This window comes from Saccostrea echinata, unplaced genomic scaffold, assembly GCF_033153115.1.
Source record: "Saccostrea echinata isolate AGI-Se365-2 ecotype Australia unplaced genomic scaffold, CSIRO_AGI_Sech_v1 ptg000008l, whole genome shotgun sequence".
In the NCBI taxonomy this organism is placed as follows: domain Eukaryota; kingdom Metazoa; phylum Mollusca; class Bivalvia; order Ostreida; family Ostreidae; genus Saccostrea; species Saccostrea echinata.
The window spans coordinates 12603321-12617344 of NW_026889757.1; the positions used below are offsets into that span (position 1 = coordinate 12603321).

At 34.4% G+C, this 14024-nt stretch overlaps 1 protein-coding gene across 1 annotated transcript; it reads left to right on the top strand.

The window, feature by feature from the left end:
* The first annotated feature begins 2918 nt into the window (after positions 1-2918).
* LOC133180885 (monocarboxylate transporter 2-like) lies at positions 2919-6303 on the top strand. The gene is made up of 4 exons (XM_061315329.1): positions 2919-3039; positions 3335-3481; positions 3598-4623; positions 6197-6303. The coding sequence occupies exons 1-4, from the start codon at positions 2919-2921 to the stop codon at positions 6301-6303; spliced, it is 1401 nt and encodes a 466-aa protein (XP_061171313.1).
* Positions 6304-14024: the final 7721 nt, after the last annotated feature.

Genomic DNA, 14024 nt, shown 5'->3' on the forward strand with positions numbered 1-14024 from the left:
ATTGTGTTTATTACAATGAAAAAAATATTGTGGCCATGAACCTTTGATTAAAATACGAAATCCCTAGTTATGACGTTATTTTGATGCTAACTTAACGTCAGAGTCGGCCGTGCGGCTTGTATAGGATACTCAATGTTGTGTATTTGGATATCAAATTGATCTCACGTGAGACAGGATTTTTTTTATATTTTCACGAGTGTTATGCACATATTCCACAACGAAATATTGCATTTTCTGTTTATTAAATTTTCTTTTGACTTTCCCTTTGCCTTTAATTTGTCTTTAACACAGTTCCACAGGGTGTGACTTTATAGTTGAGTGGTTGAGATGTTAAAGCTAAGCGATTGTGAGAATGAACACATTGTTAACATGAATTTCAACACCATATTTGAAAAATAACTTTGGTAGTTAAAGTCACTGTCAAAATGATTTATTTACTCTATCTTATAAAGGGTCAGAGATTATTTTTTTATAATACTCTTTGTGAAGGGAAGCTAAATCGAAATTTTTAGCATACATCTGATATTCTTGAAAACTTTTAATAATATTTAAAAATTTTAATAATTTTAAATAATGAGTAAACCACCATTTGTTTCTTTTAAAATACCTGCAGCATAAATCAAAATTCATTTAAAATATTAATATAGTGAAGTTTTGACAAACTCAACTGCACTGTAAAGCAAGAAAGGAGTATAAAATATAAGTGCCAGAAAAGCAAAGTTTGTATGTACCACTGTAATTTTATGAAACCTTATACTTTCAAGAATTGAGCAAAATTTAATTGTCCATGGAATTTTTTTTTTAGTTTCACGCTCTGTTGTCAGTGCACTATTCGAAAGATTTCATTAAAAACTTAAAACGCCACGTATTTTCCAATGTTCTTGCAAAGATTTTATGATTCCGACAATTTATCATTGAGTCAAATGCTGACTGACGTTTTTCATACTAATTGTTAGACCATTATTTACACACTGAATTGTCGACGGATTTTTCCGTTTTTTCCCGATCATGACAAGGAGCACACGGCGGGTGTGACCGGTCGGCAGGGGATGCTCACTCCTCCATGGCACCTGATCCCACCTCTGGTCCGTGTTTGCTCTGCTCCTATTTTGTATTGTATAATGGACTTTTGAGCTTGAAAACTGTTCGTTATCTCCATATATTTCATAATTTATAAAACCATACAATTATACCTTATCACCTGCATACGGGGTTTATGTCTCTCAATTGATTCGATACGCAAGAGCATGCTCTACCTATGAACAATTTCTAAAACGAGGTAAGTTATTTACAAACAAGAATATCAGCAGTCTCGTTTAAAGTCATCATTTCGTAAGTTCTATGGTCGATACAATGACCTTGCCAGCAAATACAATCATTAAGTCAAATACTAAATGACGTTTTTCATGGCACCTGATCCCACCTCTGACATTTTAGAGGTTTGCTCTGTTCCTGATTTGTATTGTTTAATGGACATTTGAGATTGAATACTGTTTGTTATCTCCATATAATTCACGATAAAGATTAAAAAGACTTCACTAAGCATGTTATTTTTCAGCTTGTTTTCGTTTTTTTTCTGGAATATTTGGTATTGATAAATTGTACTTTTATATGCAGGAAAATGGTCACATTTTATATAGGCTTACAGTATTAATCAAACGTGAAATGATTAAAATCTTAAATAAATTGAAAGCATTCCAACTATTTATTCGCCAAATATGGATGATTAACGAGTAAAAGCATAGCCATAGTCAAAACGGTAACGCCACTAAACCTCTTGGAATACGTTTATTTTATAAAACTTTTCTTGAGGGCCAAATATCCGTGAAAGAGACTAACATGTTTTATGAAGTTGTTTAACCTAATCTTTTTAACCCTGTATGCATTTTCCGTGAATAAACATGAATTTATGAAACACAGTACATGTACTGTGTATAAATATTTACACATTCTTTTTTTTTTTACTTTAGTTCATGTGCACACAGATGAAAAGGTTACATTTTCGGGAAAGTAAATCATCGTCTGTAGACAAGGGCTGGGCCTGGATCATCCTTTTTGGTAAGCATTAGAAACAAGAATTACCATTAAATCACACGACCCCTACTAAATCGTTTTTCATTACAACTGTAGAAAAATTTGATTGTAGAAAAAGAGTCGTTGCCCTAATATACATATCAATACATTGTCAATATTTATTGTTCTAATTCTCGTTAACAAGTTTCAAACTTACCAGTACTGATATTTTTTTCACTTAGAAATTTTCTTACCATTTAAACGTTATGAATTCATTATAATTAGAGGCACAAAAGAATCTAGTAAGGAGATTACTATTTTTAAATTCTGTTCAATCATGTGTAAACATTGTACCAAGATCGTCTTATTGTTCTGGTGAATTTTTTTTTCTCAGTGCATGTATGTAGGCATACATACATGTTCTAAGCAGGACTGACTAACATTGTATTATTGTGTACAGAAGGGACAATTTAACTACCTGGCCGTATTAGTAATGGCCATGTTAGTTATATATCAAGTGTTAGATGTATATATTTCAGAAATCATACCTTGTTCAATTACATAGGCCCAGCCACACTTCTTTACATGTATATACGCTTAATGGACACAACGTTATTGTTTTTCTAAAAAATATACATTTGTAAAAGCCTTCTTTATTTCGTAATTTTTTATTCTATAACCAAATAATTTATTATTAACAACAACAACAACAACAACAAAAAAAAAAACTCAGTCGTTAGCAGGATAACTAAGGAACATAAAATGCATTGCTATATAAAAATATTTAATAGCTCTGTGAACCCGAAACCAATGGATTTATAAAGTTAGTTTGTTTGGTTTAAATTTTTTACTTAAAATGCTATGATTCTCAATCTCTTTAAGGGTGTTTCATGGACCATTTAATAATGATTGGAATGTTCAAGTCCTTTGGATTATTCTTTGTCGAATACCAGCGAAAGTTTTCAGCAACATCATCTGAAATTTCTCTGGTTCTGTCTTTTCAAACAATTATTGCATGCGCTGTTGGTAAGCCTCTTCATTGATAAGAATTTTTTTAAATGTTTATTTATCGATGAACGCATCTTACTATATATTGTAATTAATCTGAATAGGATGACATTTGTATGACTTTTTCTTATATAACACGTGCAATTATATAAAGCTCTTCCAAACTTTTAGAAGTCATTCAGATAAAAAAAATATCAGATAGCCATTCGGGCCTTTCTTCTAGTAATTATATGTATTTGAATGCTCATCAGGATTAACTATACATATAGATGGTTGAAAAAAAAAACTTAAGGTTGATTTATGTATATTTTAGGTTTAATAATCATGGGGATTGGAACACGATACTTTGCAGAGCAGGTCTTTATAGTTTGTGCTGCACTGTTTGGGCTCGCCTCCAGTATTGGTAACGCATACGCTACTGAGCTTTTGGTATTATTCCTCACGCAGAGTACTCTATTTGGTAAGTCTGCTTATCAAACTTATTGTTGAATCAATATTTTTTATAACATATATAGTATTCTATGTTTCATTATTAAGATAGGAAATGTCATATGTCATCATTGTTTTTTCTGCCAGCTATCACATCGCAGAGTGCTCATAGTTCATCAAATCTGATACTTGGTAAATACTTTAAGAAACGCAGGGAAAGGGCATATACGATTGCAAATGTCGGTGGAAGCATAGGAGGAATGACTTTGCCTCCTTTATTTGCTTTTTTATTCGAGGAATATGGCCTGCAAGGTGCGCTCATAATAGCTGGAGGAATTTTTCTTCACTTCATACCTATTGGGATGTTGATGAGACCCATTGAAAGGGGGGCACAAGTATTACTAGACACCGAAGAAAAAGAAAAAAGTCATAATATAAATGGCAGTGTGCATTCTGATGAATATTTTGCTTCAAATAAAAGAATAGAAGAAGAAAATGCAATTGAAGTGAAAAAGAATTTATTGAAATCGGATCATCGTCAACGCTCAAGTTCTGATGGAAAATTGAAACCAGTTGAAAGTGACCTGTTAGGTAGTTCAGATGACATTTCAGTGACAATATCCACGGATCGAGTACATTTGGGAAGTTCCGGTTTAGAAAATGATAATGAAATTCGCAGGAATTCACAATTCAAGTTATCATCCTTATTTGACTTTTCCTTGTTTAAGAATTGTCATTTCATCCTAATAATGATGTCATCGCTGCTCGTGTCTGCTGCCTGCATTATTCCTATTACTTACTTTCCACCTTTCGCAAAAGACAGAGGTTTACAAACGGATTTAATAGGATACCTCGTAACAATTTCAGGTACAAGTGAACTAGTAGGTCGACTTCTATATCTAGCTATTGCTGATAGCAAGAGAATTGAAAGGCGTCACATAATGACCATTGCAATGGTTGTCAATGGAATCACATGCTTTATGGCATTTTTCTCCACTAATTTTACATATCTTGCAATTTTTGGAGCCCTGCAGGCCATGTTTGGAGGAGTCTACTTTTGTATTATAAATGATCTGGTAATTGATTTCATTGGTTCGGACAAACATAAATACGGAATAGCGTTTGGAACGGTGATGAGGGGAACATCAACAGCTATAACCTCCTTCGTTGTCGGTAAGTGCAAAAGCATAAAGAGGGGACGTTTTAAATGCACTACATTATATATCATTTTCTTCAAAATCTCTCTAGATATTTAGGATATTTCTCTCAGTCTTGAAGGCTACAGGATAATGAATAGTGAAGGTAATGAATAGTAATCATGTTCAGAAGTCCAATTAAACAATTTAAGAAGAGTAAACACCGACTCTTGAAAACAGAGGTGAAATCAGATGCCATGGAGGAGTGAGCATCCCCTGTCGACCGGTCACACCTGCTGTGTGCTCTTTGTCACTGATCGAGTAAACGGGAATTTTCAGTTTGAAAATAAATGCATTACAATTCTATATTGAAAGAAATCAGTCAACATTTGACTTAGGGAGATATTGCAATTGCACATACAGGGTCATATTATCGACACTAGAATTTGCAAAATGTTGATTTTAAAAGAGATTGTTGATATTCCCGTATCATGAAACAAGAATATCAGCTGTCTCGTTTAAAGTCATCATTTCGTAAGTTCTATGGTCGATACAATGACCTTGTCAGCAAATAAAATTTATCATTGAGTCAAATGCTGACTGACGTTTTTCATACTAATTGTTAGGCCATTATTTACACACTGAATTGTCGACGGATTTTTCCATTATTTCCCAATCATGACAAGGAGCACACGGCGGGTGTGACCGGTTGGCAGGGGATGCTCACTCCTCCATGGCACCTGATCCCACTTCTGATGTTTGGAGGTCCGTGTTTGCTCTGCTCCTATTTTGTATTGATTAATGGACTTTTAAGCTTGAATACTGTTCGTTATCGCCATATATTTCATTTTAGTAACCTTTCGCATTTTAGAAATTTATCGCATGTAGTATATGCCCTTGCGTATCAACTGGGAGACATAAACCCAATATGAAAGTGAAAATAGTATATTGCTACATAAGAAAGAGAAGTGGGCGGTAGAAAATTTGAAATCATCGCGTTTTTAATAAAGTTCATCTTGTTTACACCGTCTTTCAGGTATTTGTAGATTGATTGCCATATTTATATTGACCAGGTTAAAATTTGATTTAAGATCAAGATCTAGTATATGAGTTTATTAGACAGCCTTTTGTTACCAGATCCATTATTTAGACATATTTAATTCAAACCATTTTTTTCCCTCACTTTAAAACTGTGTACTTGTATCATTAAATTGTGTAAAAATATGACGCAATTCTACAGCATTCAATTTGAAATTATGTGTAAAGTAATATGGATACCCATATTCAATTTGTAATTCTAAAGAAGAAGTCAGGCACTAACAAATAACCATTTATTGAGAGACTGTAGGCTATTGATCTGGATACTCTTCATATTTGTGATACAGAACATTTTTCATCGAAAATGACAGTAAAAAAAAACACATTATTTTGCTCTGATTAACGAAAAAGTATACCCCATATTTAATGATATACATGTACCATGATATGGTAATTAAGCAATCTTAGAAGAATTCACTTCTCAAGTTTGAGAAACATGCAGGCTCTTTTCATTTACTAGAGCTTGATCTTCAATACCGACAGATTTATCCTTTTCATTTTTCTATTATCAGGTATCTTACGAGACTCCACGGGTAGTTATGTGTCAGGATTTGCTGTGATGGGAGCATGCTCAATCCTAGGGGGCTTGATTTTACTTTTCAAGCCATGCATGTCATGATCAAGACGACAGAATCTTAATCATTAACACAAACATTGCAAATAACTTTTCCCGATTTTACCTTTCTGTTTTAGATACATTTGGCCCCAGTAGAATATATATATCAAATTTTGTCCTATACTCGGCACTTACGGCCATTGAGCAGTGAGAGATCTTTTTCGTGCCAGCACCTACTGCGACACGGAACCTCGGTTTATACGGTCTAATCCGAAGGACCGGTCTCCACGTCCCACAGTGGGATTCGAACCCGCGATGTAAGGATCAACTCCTTACTTCGCGACTCTAGAGCAGACGCTCTAACCACTGCGCCACGCGGGCGACTACAATGATTAAGGTTTTGTCAAAGGTCAAGATGTCCAAAAATTTATTTTTACAATAGCTCAATAACTATGTGAGGTATAGAGTTAAAACTTTTACCATTTATAAATATATCATTGATTAACAGATAGAAAGTATCACTTGAAAAGAAATATTTAGAAAATATATTTTTTGAGAAAAAAAATTCAAGAAATTTGCATATTTTAAAAGAAATACACCTGCTTAATTCTGTACTTTTAGTGAAAACCATCATTGCAGAAATAATATATGTTAATCAATGAAGGGCAAGTTGGACGTGAATGGTATCTGAAAGGCGGTTATTGAAAGTTTGACGTGTATAAAGACAAGACCCCTATAAAATCCGCCATTTGCAATGTACTTTCTGTTTCAAATCTTAACATTTGGACAAAATAAACAAGGAAAAAACTTTCCAGAGGCTATCGGAATCCAACTTGCCCTTCATTGACAAACATATATTGTTCCTGCAATGATGGCTTTCACTAAAAGTACGGAATTAATTAGGTGTATTTTTTTAAAAAATATATGCATTTTTTTAAAAAGAATTTTTCTCGATAAATATTTTTTTTAAGTATTTGTTATCAAGTGATACTTTCTATCTGTTAATCAATGATATACTGATGTATTTATAAACTGTAAAAGTTTTAACTTTATAAACCACATAGTTTTGGAGCTATTGTAAAAATAAATTTTTGGACATGTTGACTTTGACAAAACCTTAAGAGTTACATGCATCTCTCTCTCTCTCTCTTTCTCTCTCTCCAAACAAAAATAGAGACCGTAAGACAATCTGGAAACTTGTCCGAAAAATCAACGGAACCGGAAATGAGACTGATTTAAGACGACGAACGGAACGGCGCGTGACGACCCGTCAACAGGACTAATACATAACAATTACCCATTTGCGGGACAGGCTCTTCACGGCAAATTCGAAGCGTATACTTGGTACAATTGGAAGGCCCCTCAATGACCAGACGGTAAGGAACAGAACCAAGGAGGTAGGATTGAGAGCAAGAAGGCCTTATATAGGGTTGGTACTGTCCGCAAGACATAGGCGGCAGCGTTTAGCATGGGTAAGACGTCATCTGTCGTTTACTCGTGTGGACTGCATGGGGTCAGTTTTTGTTTTGTTTTGATTTTTTGTTTTTTTTTTGTTTTTTTAACAGACGAGTCCAGATTTAAGGACATACGCAACGTAGTTTGAACTTTATTGTCTTTTTCTCTGGAGTTGAAGAGTTCCAATACTTAAAGAAAACTGTGTGCTACATATTAATGTCTATACATGCTATTGTACACTTCTTCTAAAACAAGTTTGGATAAACAAAACATCTAGAATATATGTTTTGTAATTTTTGTATATTTTTCTTTGAATTATACAAGAATTTTCATCAATTACCATCTTTTCAAAACCCCTGCTAATGCATGCTTATTTTTTGTCTACGAACATCTGATGGCACTATAATCTTAAATTAAAAATATCTTGAAAAATTATCAGTATGTAAGGTATGTTGCGTATGTCCTTAATCTGAGAAGATCAGATGGCCTTTCCCGCGTCTACCGGAGAAGAGGTGAGCATTACACAGATGCATGCCTGAGAGAAAGAGGAAAGTTTGGAGGGGGCTCCGTCATGGTTTTGGCGGAGATATCTTTGCAACCGAAAACACAGATTGTACCAATTCATCAGAACCTTAACGTTGTAAGGTATCAGAATCTTATACTCCAGCCAGTAACAACACCTCATATCCAGCAAAATCATAGAATGATTCTAATGCAGGATAATACAACTCTTCATACAGCCACAACGTCCAAATCCATGCTATATCAACACAACATCCAGGTACTTAACTAGCCCCATGAAGTCTTAATCCAATTGGGCATGTATGAGACGAAATTGACAGAAGAATAAAGCAACTTCGGCAGCCACAGAATCCTGCGCAGCTTGAACAAGATATAGTGAACATCTTGAACAACCTTCCACCGAGGTTTCTGCACAACTTTGTTAATTCTATGAGGAGAAGGTGCTAAGCAGTTTTTCGAACTAATCGGGACACACACGTTATTAATTGAGACTTTTATTTTGTATAGAACTTATTGTTTGTGTTATTTGTTTAAACGATGCAAAAGATGATGACAAAAAATCAATTTTCTACTCAATGAGAGGTTCTTCTTTATGTCAAACAAAACTCCAGCAGTTGAAATAAAATGATAGAGAAACAGTGAGTGATGAAAACCATGGAGACTCAGAAATTTTGACTAGTGTATATAGTCTTCTTTGTAAATCATAGGAAAATATTTCCCTGGATTTACTTGTATTTATGGTTTTATGTGCGGGTATACATGTAACCTAAAATGAGATATATTATTCAAAATTGATTAATAGTGCAGCATCGCATACATGTAATTTAAAAATGTTTCTGCATTTATGTTGACATCGCCGATCCAAGTGGAAAACGTTATTTGTTTTCCGCCGTCAAGCATTGCCTCTGTGCATTCAGTAGACAAACTCTATGTTTATAACAGCAATCATACTACTATCTAGCGTTTGTTAAAAAAAGGAAACTCATCTTAAAACAAATTAAATAAGGTAGCTTCTTTGAATAATTTTCCTTGTCAATAAATGATGTATAACAATTACATGTATGTCCTTCTGTCTAAAGAAGAGAACTAATCATGGACCGGACTGGCTCAAATGAGTTTCCTCAAAACGCATGACCGCATCTCCATATCAGAAAATCAAGGAAACTACCTAAAGCTACATGAGGATCTGTAAAAACAAAGACTTACATCAGCTTTATATTTCTAGGTCCGACTTGGTGCAATATTATACAATTATGGACTTCAGTGTAGGTCGATATGTGGTTATAAGGACTCATGGCAATTGATATTGACCGATGACACAGAAAGTGATAGCGACCGAGCCTGCGAGGTCGCTATCATTTTCTGTGTCTGAGATCAATATCAATTGCCATGAGTCCTTATAACCACATATTGACCTTTCACTGAAGTCCATAATAGTTATATTATATAATCACTCAAATTGAATGCACTAACACAATCTTAACTGAACAGACTTGGCTGTCATAACGTCGCAATGGTTAAAAACACGATTCTTATATTATGACGTCACTTTAGTGCAACCGAACGCTGTGTCGTGCGATATCATTTTCCGCGGACGCGATTTCGCGTCGATATCACAAAAGGAGGAATATCACGTGACGTCCTTTCAGCCAATGAAAATTACGAAAATAATCTTCTCATATAATATTTGATATAATATTCAGCGCTAAGAATCTGAGTAATTGAATCATTTATTTTAAAGTACTTCTGAATGCAGATATCATATTATATTATATTATTTCACATATACAAGACACCAACAATCATATTAAAAACGATGAGTTGGCAACTGCCAAAAATTTAGAGGGGTAATGGGAACCAGGTTTTGCAGAAAAAAAATCTTTTTTTTAACCCTCAATCGCCCCCAGGTGAATTTGAAATCCGAAAACTTTATTGCATATTTACAGTACACTCTCAATCATACTTCAAAATATGAATGGTGTAATGCGAAAAATGTAAGAGGTGTTCAGGAAGTCATGTTTTTATCGACCCCCTCTGACCTGTAGGGTGAAAATGAAAATTCCAAAACCTTAGTGCACATCTACAGGACACAAACAATCATATTCCAAAAGATGAGTTGGCTACCACTCAAAATGTAAGGAGAGTTTGAGGAAGAAAAAAGTGTGACAGCCAGACGGACGAACAGACCAGGATTACAACAATAAACCCGAACTTTCTTTAGAAGTGCTATAAGTGGTGTAAGTACAACCACCAGCACACACCAACTTGAACTGTTCCTTTAGTTACCAGGCAAGTTCTTTCATGGACAACTACATGCATTCTATAATATTAGAATGTTTTTGCTTGAAATATTGATAACAATAGTCATGCTTACATTAATCAAATGAGTTGAAATATCATTCCTACATTTGACGATAAATGGCAAATAAATATTGTAAGTATAAAAAAAACGAAAAAAACATATTTTAATAGTGCGGTAATCACAGTTTAGAGGAGACAGGAAGCATAAATAATTTTTTATTCCAGTTTAAATAATCATTTATCACCTGCGTTTCAACTTACATGTATAATTCAAACTAGTAAACAGAGAAAATATGGTTAGTAAACAAGAATATCATACATAAAAAAAAAGTCCCAAAAGGTTTAATGTGATTGGTCGAGAGATAGTTCAAGGAGCTTTTAGAAAATTTGAAATCACAAAATTTTGCCAAAATCAATAACATCGAAAGGTACGACTTTTCATTACTATGTGCAGCCATTTCCCGCGATGGATTGAAGTCCGGGCTTTTTGCATCATGGGCAGCTGCTTTTTTAATAGGAGTGGGGCTCGTATATATACTTACCTTGTCATTGGTTGTTTGTGGGATTGTTTATTGAGGAACATTCTGATTTTGGACATAGGTGCTCTGGGCTTCATATTGAAAAGATTCTTTGGTTTTCTGGTTGACCTTGTCTGTGTAATTTTCTGGGATCGGGTCTTCCGGTTGTCTGTTGGAGTTCCCATCGGTACCGTTTGCGCCCCGTTGTTGGCAGACCTATTTTTGTATTCATATAATATAAAGCAGAATTTATTCAAAAACTTCTACATGAGAAGAAAACACTTGGTTTGGCCTTCAGCTCGACATTTCGATATATCGCCCACGTATTATCAATCGACAATAGATACTGAAATTCAACTCGATATATTTCAGTGAGCTTGAAATAAAAGATATCACAGAGACTAACACGTCTGTTTCATGTTTGGGTATTTTACTGGAGTAAGGGCGTTGATAGTGGCCTGGCACCAGGGCTTTGTGGTATGCATGGTGACTTCGGCTTTTCGATCGACAACTTCCCTTGCTTGCATAGCAACATGCCCTGTCGTCTGCGTATGGGGCATGTGTCTCTCGATTGCTTCAGTGCGCAAGAGCATGCTCTACGTATTAACAATTTCTAAAACGAGAAGCTTTTGACAAACAAGTTGGTGAAACAATGATATCAACAGCTTCGTTTGAAATCATCATAACGCAAGTTTTATGGTCGATGCAAGGGCCTTGCCGGCAAATACAACCTCTCAAATGCTGACTGACGTATTTCATACTTATTATTGTCAGGTCATCATTTACACAGTTACTTGTCTACGGATTTTTCCATTTTTTTCACGATCTTTTCAAGGAGCAAACGGCGGGTGTGACCGGTCGGCTAGGAATGCTCACTCCTCCATGGCACCTGATCCCAACTCTGATATTTTTGTAGGTCCGTCTTTGTTCTGCTCCCGATATATATTGTTTGAATGGACTTTGAGCTTGAATATTGAACGGACTTTGAGCTTGAATACTGTTCGTTATCTCCATATTTCATAAGAAAATTTGAACTTTTCCCGAAAGACGTCGCTTGGCAGTCAGGCCGTATAATATCGAATGAAGTTTATCAAGGGTCAAACGGCTACGGATGGGCTCTGGACTCCTGACTTTGTGAGGATGCAGGAAGATCGGATTTACATGTATTTCTTTCTTCCAAACACAATTTTTTTGGTCGTCAAAGTTACTTTTTAGGTACAAAAGTTGGCAATTTTATGAAATCCCCCCTCCCCTTTTTTCTCGTAATGTCTTTTTCATTGAATATAATAAGTATTCATACAAATCCAACAGCTGAAAGTAGTTTGATCTTGAATAAATTAAAATTTTTACACAAGTATTTGAAGATTCTGCTTTATTCTATGCTGTCATTCATAAATATTTGAAGCAAGAATTAAACGATTATTAAAGATGGTGTACATGTCAAATATTATGGAACATCACACATATCACAACGTAAACTCAAATCAAAACGCTGTAGCTTTGAAAAAAGAAAAGATTATATACAAATGAAATACCGGTATATAAAATTTATATTTAAAAAAAATATTAATTCTTGTAAAAAGAAGTTCCTTTTGTTTATATTTTATTATGACAAATATACTTTCTTAAGACATTAAGAGTTATTGCCCATGTGAAAAGTCCTAGGTGGCAGCATTCATCATCAGGGAAGAGTTACCAATGGGGAAAACTGTTTGTAAACAAAACCCAAAAACAGAGTGAAAATCGGAAGATTATTCCACAGTCTGCTTTGTAAGTGTGTTAATTCAATATTCTACATTTGTTTATATATTGTTATGTGAGGAATAATATATTGTAAATCCGGAAAACTTTGAAAGCTTTATGGCAGGTTCACAATGTCGCATGATTTTGCAGATATATTTATGTTAATGTCATACTTTATATTAGAAAAGACTTCCCCATGAACATTACTATCAATATTGACAGGCATATAGTTTATACATGTAATTTTTCGGTAAAGATGGAAAACAAAAATTTTAGGTATCGTATAGTCAAAAGGCCTTGAATTATTATCACACACCTCACATATAGGTAACACTTCACTTGCTGGATGAAAAACTTTTTCGTTGTATTACATGTATATGAAACCTGTTTTTCTGATGAAACCCGAGCTAGTCTTCTAAATGATATTCTGGCCCTACTTTCTGTTGCTGTGTTCTAGAAACAACATTTTATTTATTTGTATTCCCTCCCCATTTTCATGAACACGGAAATTAATTTTTTCGCAATTTTCAGAAACAGGCTTACTTTCACTTTGCCGCATTCCGCGTATTTGCTGTTTTATAAAGAAAATTAGTCAGATACGGACCATATCCCTTTAATCAATAATGTAGTGTGCACTTAGTTTTATCCACATTTAACTTTTTGTGAAACCTGATTCTTGGTTTTAGTGACAAAAAACTATGTTCCAGAATAATGAAAATTATCATTTTTTTTTTTTTATTTTTTTTTTTTTTTTTTATTTTTTTTTAGTACGAAAGCCCAAAATTGTAAGTACTATTCCACGTAAAAATTAAAATTGCACGGGACTAAATTTTTCAGGTTCTCTTTTAATCAAGGATACTGGTATGACCTTTGCCTTGTGGCGGATACTTCAATGTTTGACCTGTTAACCTTATTCACTATCGGTTTAATGATGAAAGTCATGAACAAAATAAAATGTCTGCGATGCAATAAAATGAAGTAGTTTCATGAGGCTTTCAATATAATGATTATTTAAAGCTCATCTGAGCCAAAACTCAACTGAATGAGCATTACTGGTCACAGCTCGTCCGTCGTCTGTCTGTTAACTTTTACAATTTTGACTTCTTCTCTAGAACCACGTAGCTAATCTCAACCAAACATGGCACAAAGTGCATAAATTCTTCAAATGAAGAGTCATGCCCTCTTGAAAGAATCGAGCAAAGACAAAAAATATGGTGAGACATTTAAAACTTTATCCTAAAGAAT

Coding starts and splice junctions, on each gene's coding strand:
- LOC133180885 (XM_061315329.1), top strand. CDS start 2,919: ATGATTGGAATGTTCAAGTCCTTTGGATTATTCTTTGTCGAATACCAG. Junction 3,482..3,597: donor CACGCAGAGTACTCTATTTG/GTAAGTCTGCTT, acceptor TTTTTCTGCCAG/CTATCACATCGCAGAGTGCT. Junction 4,624..6,196: donor TATAACCTCCTTCGTTGTCG/GTAAGTGCAAAA, acceptor TTCTATTATCAG/GTATCTTACGAGACTCCACG.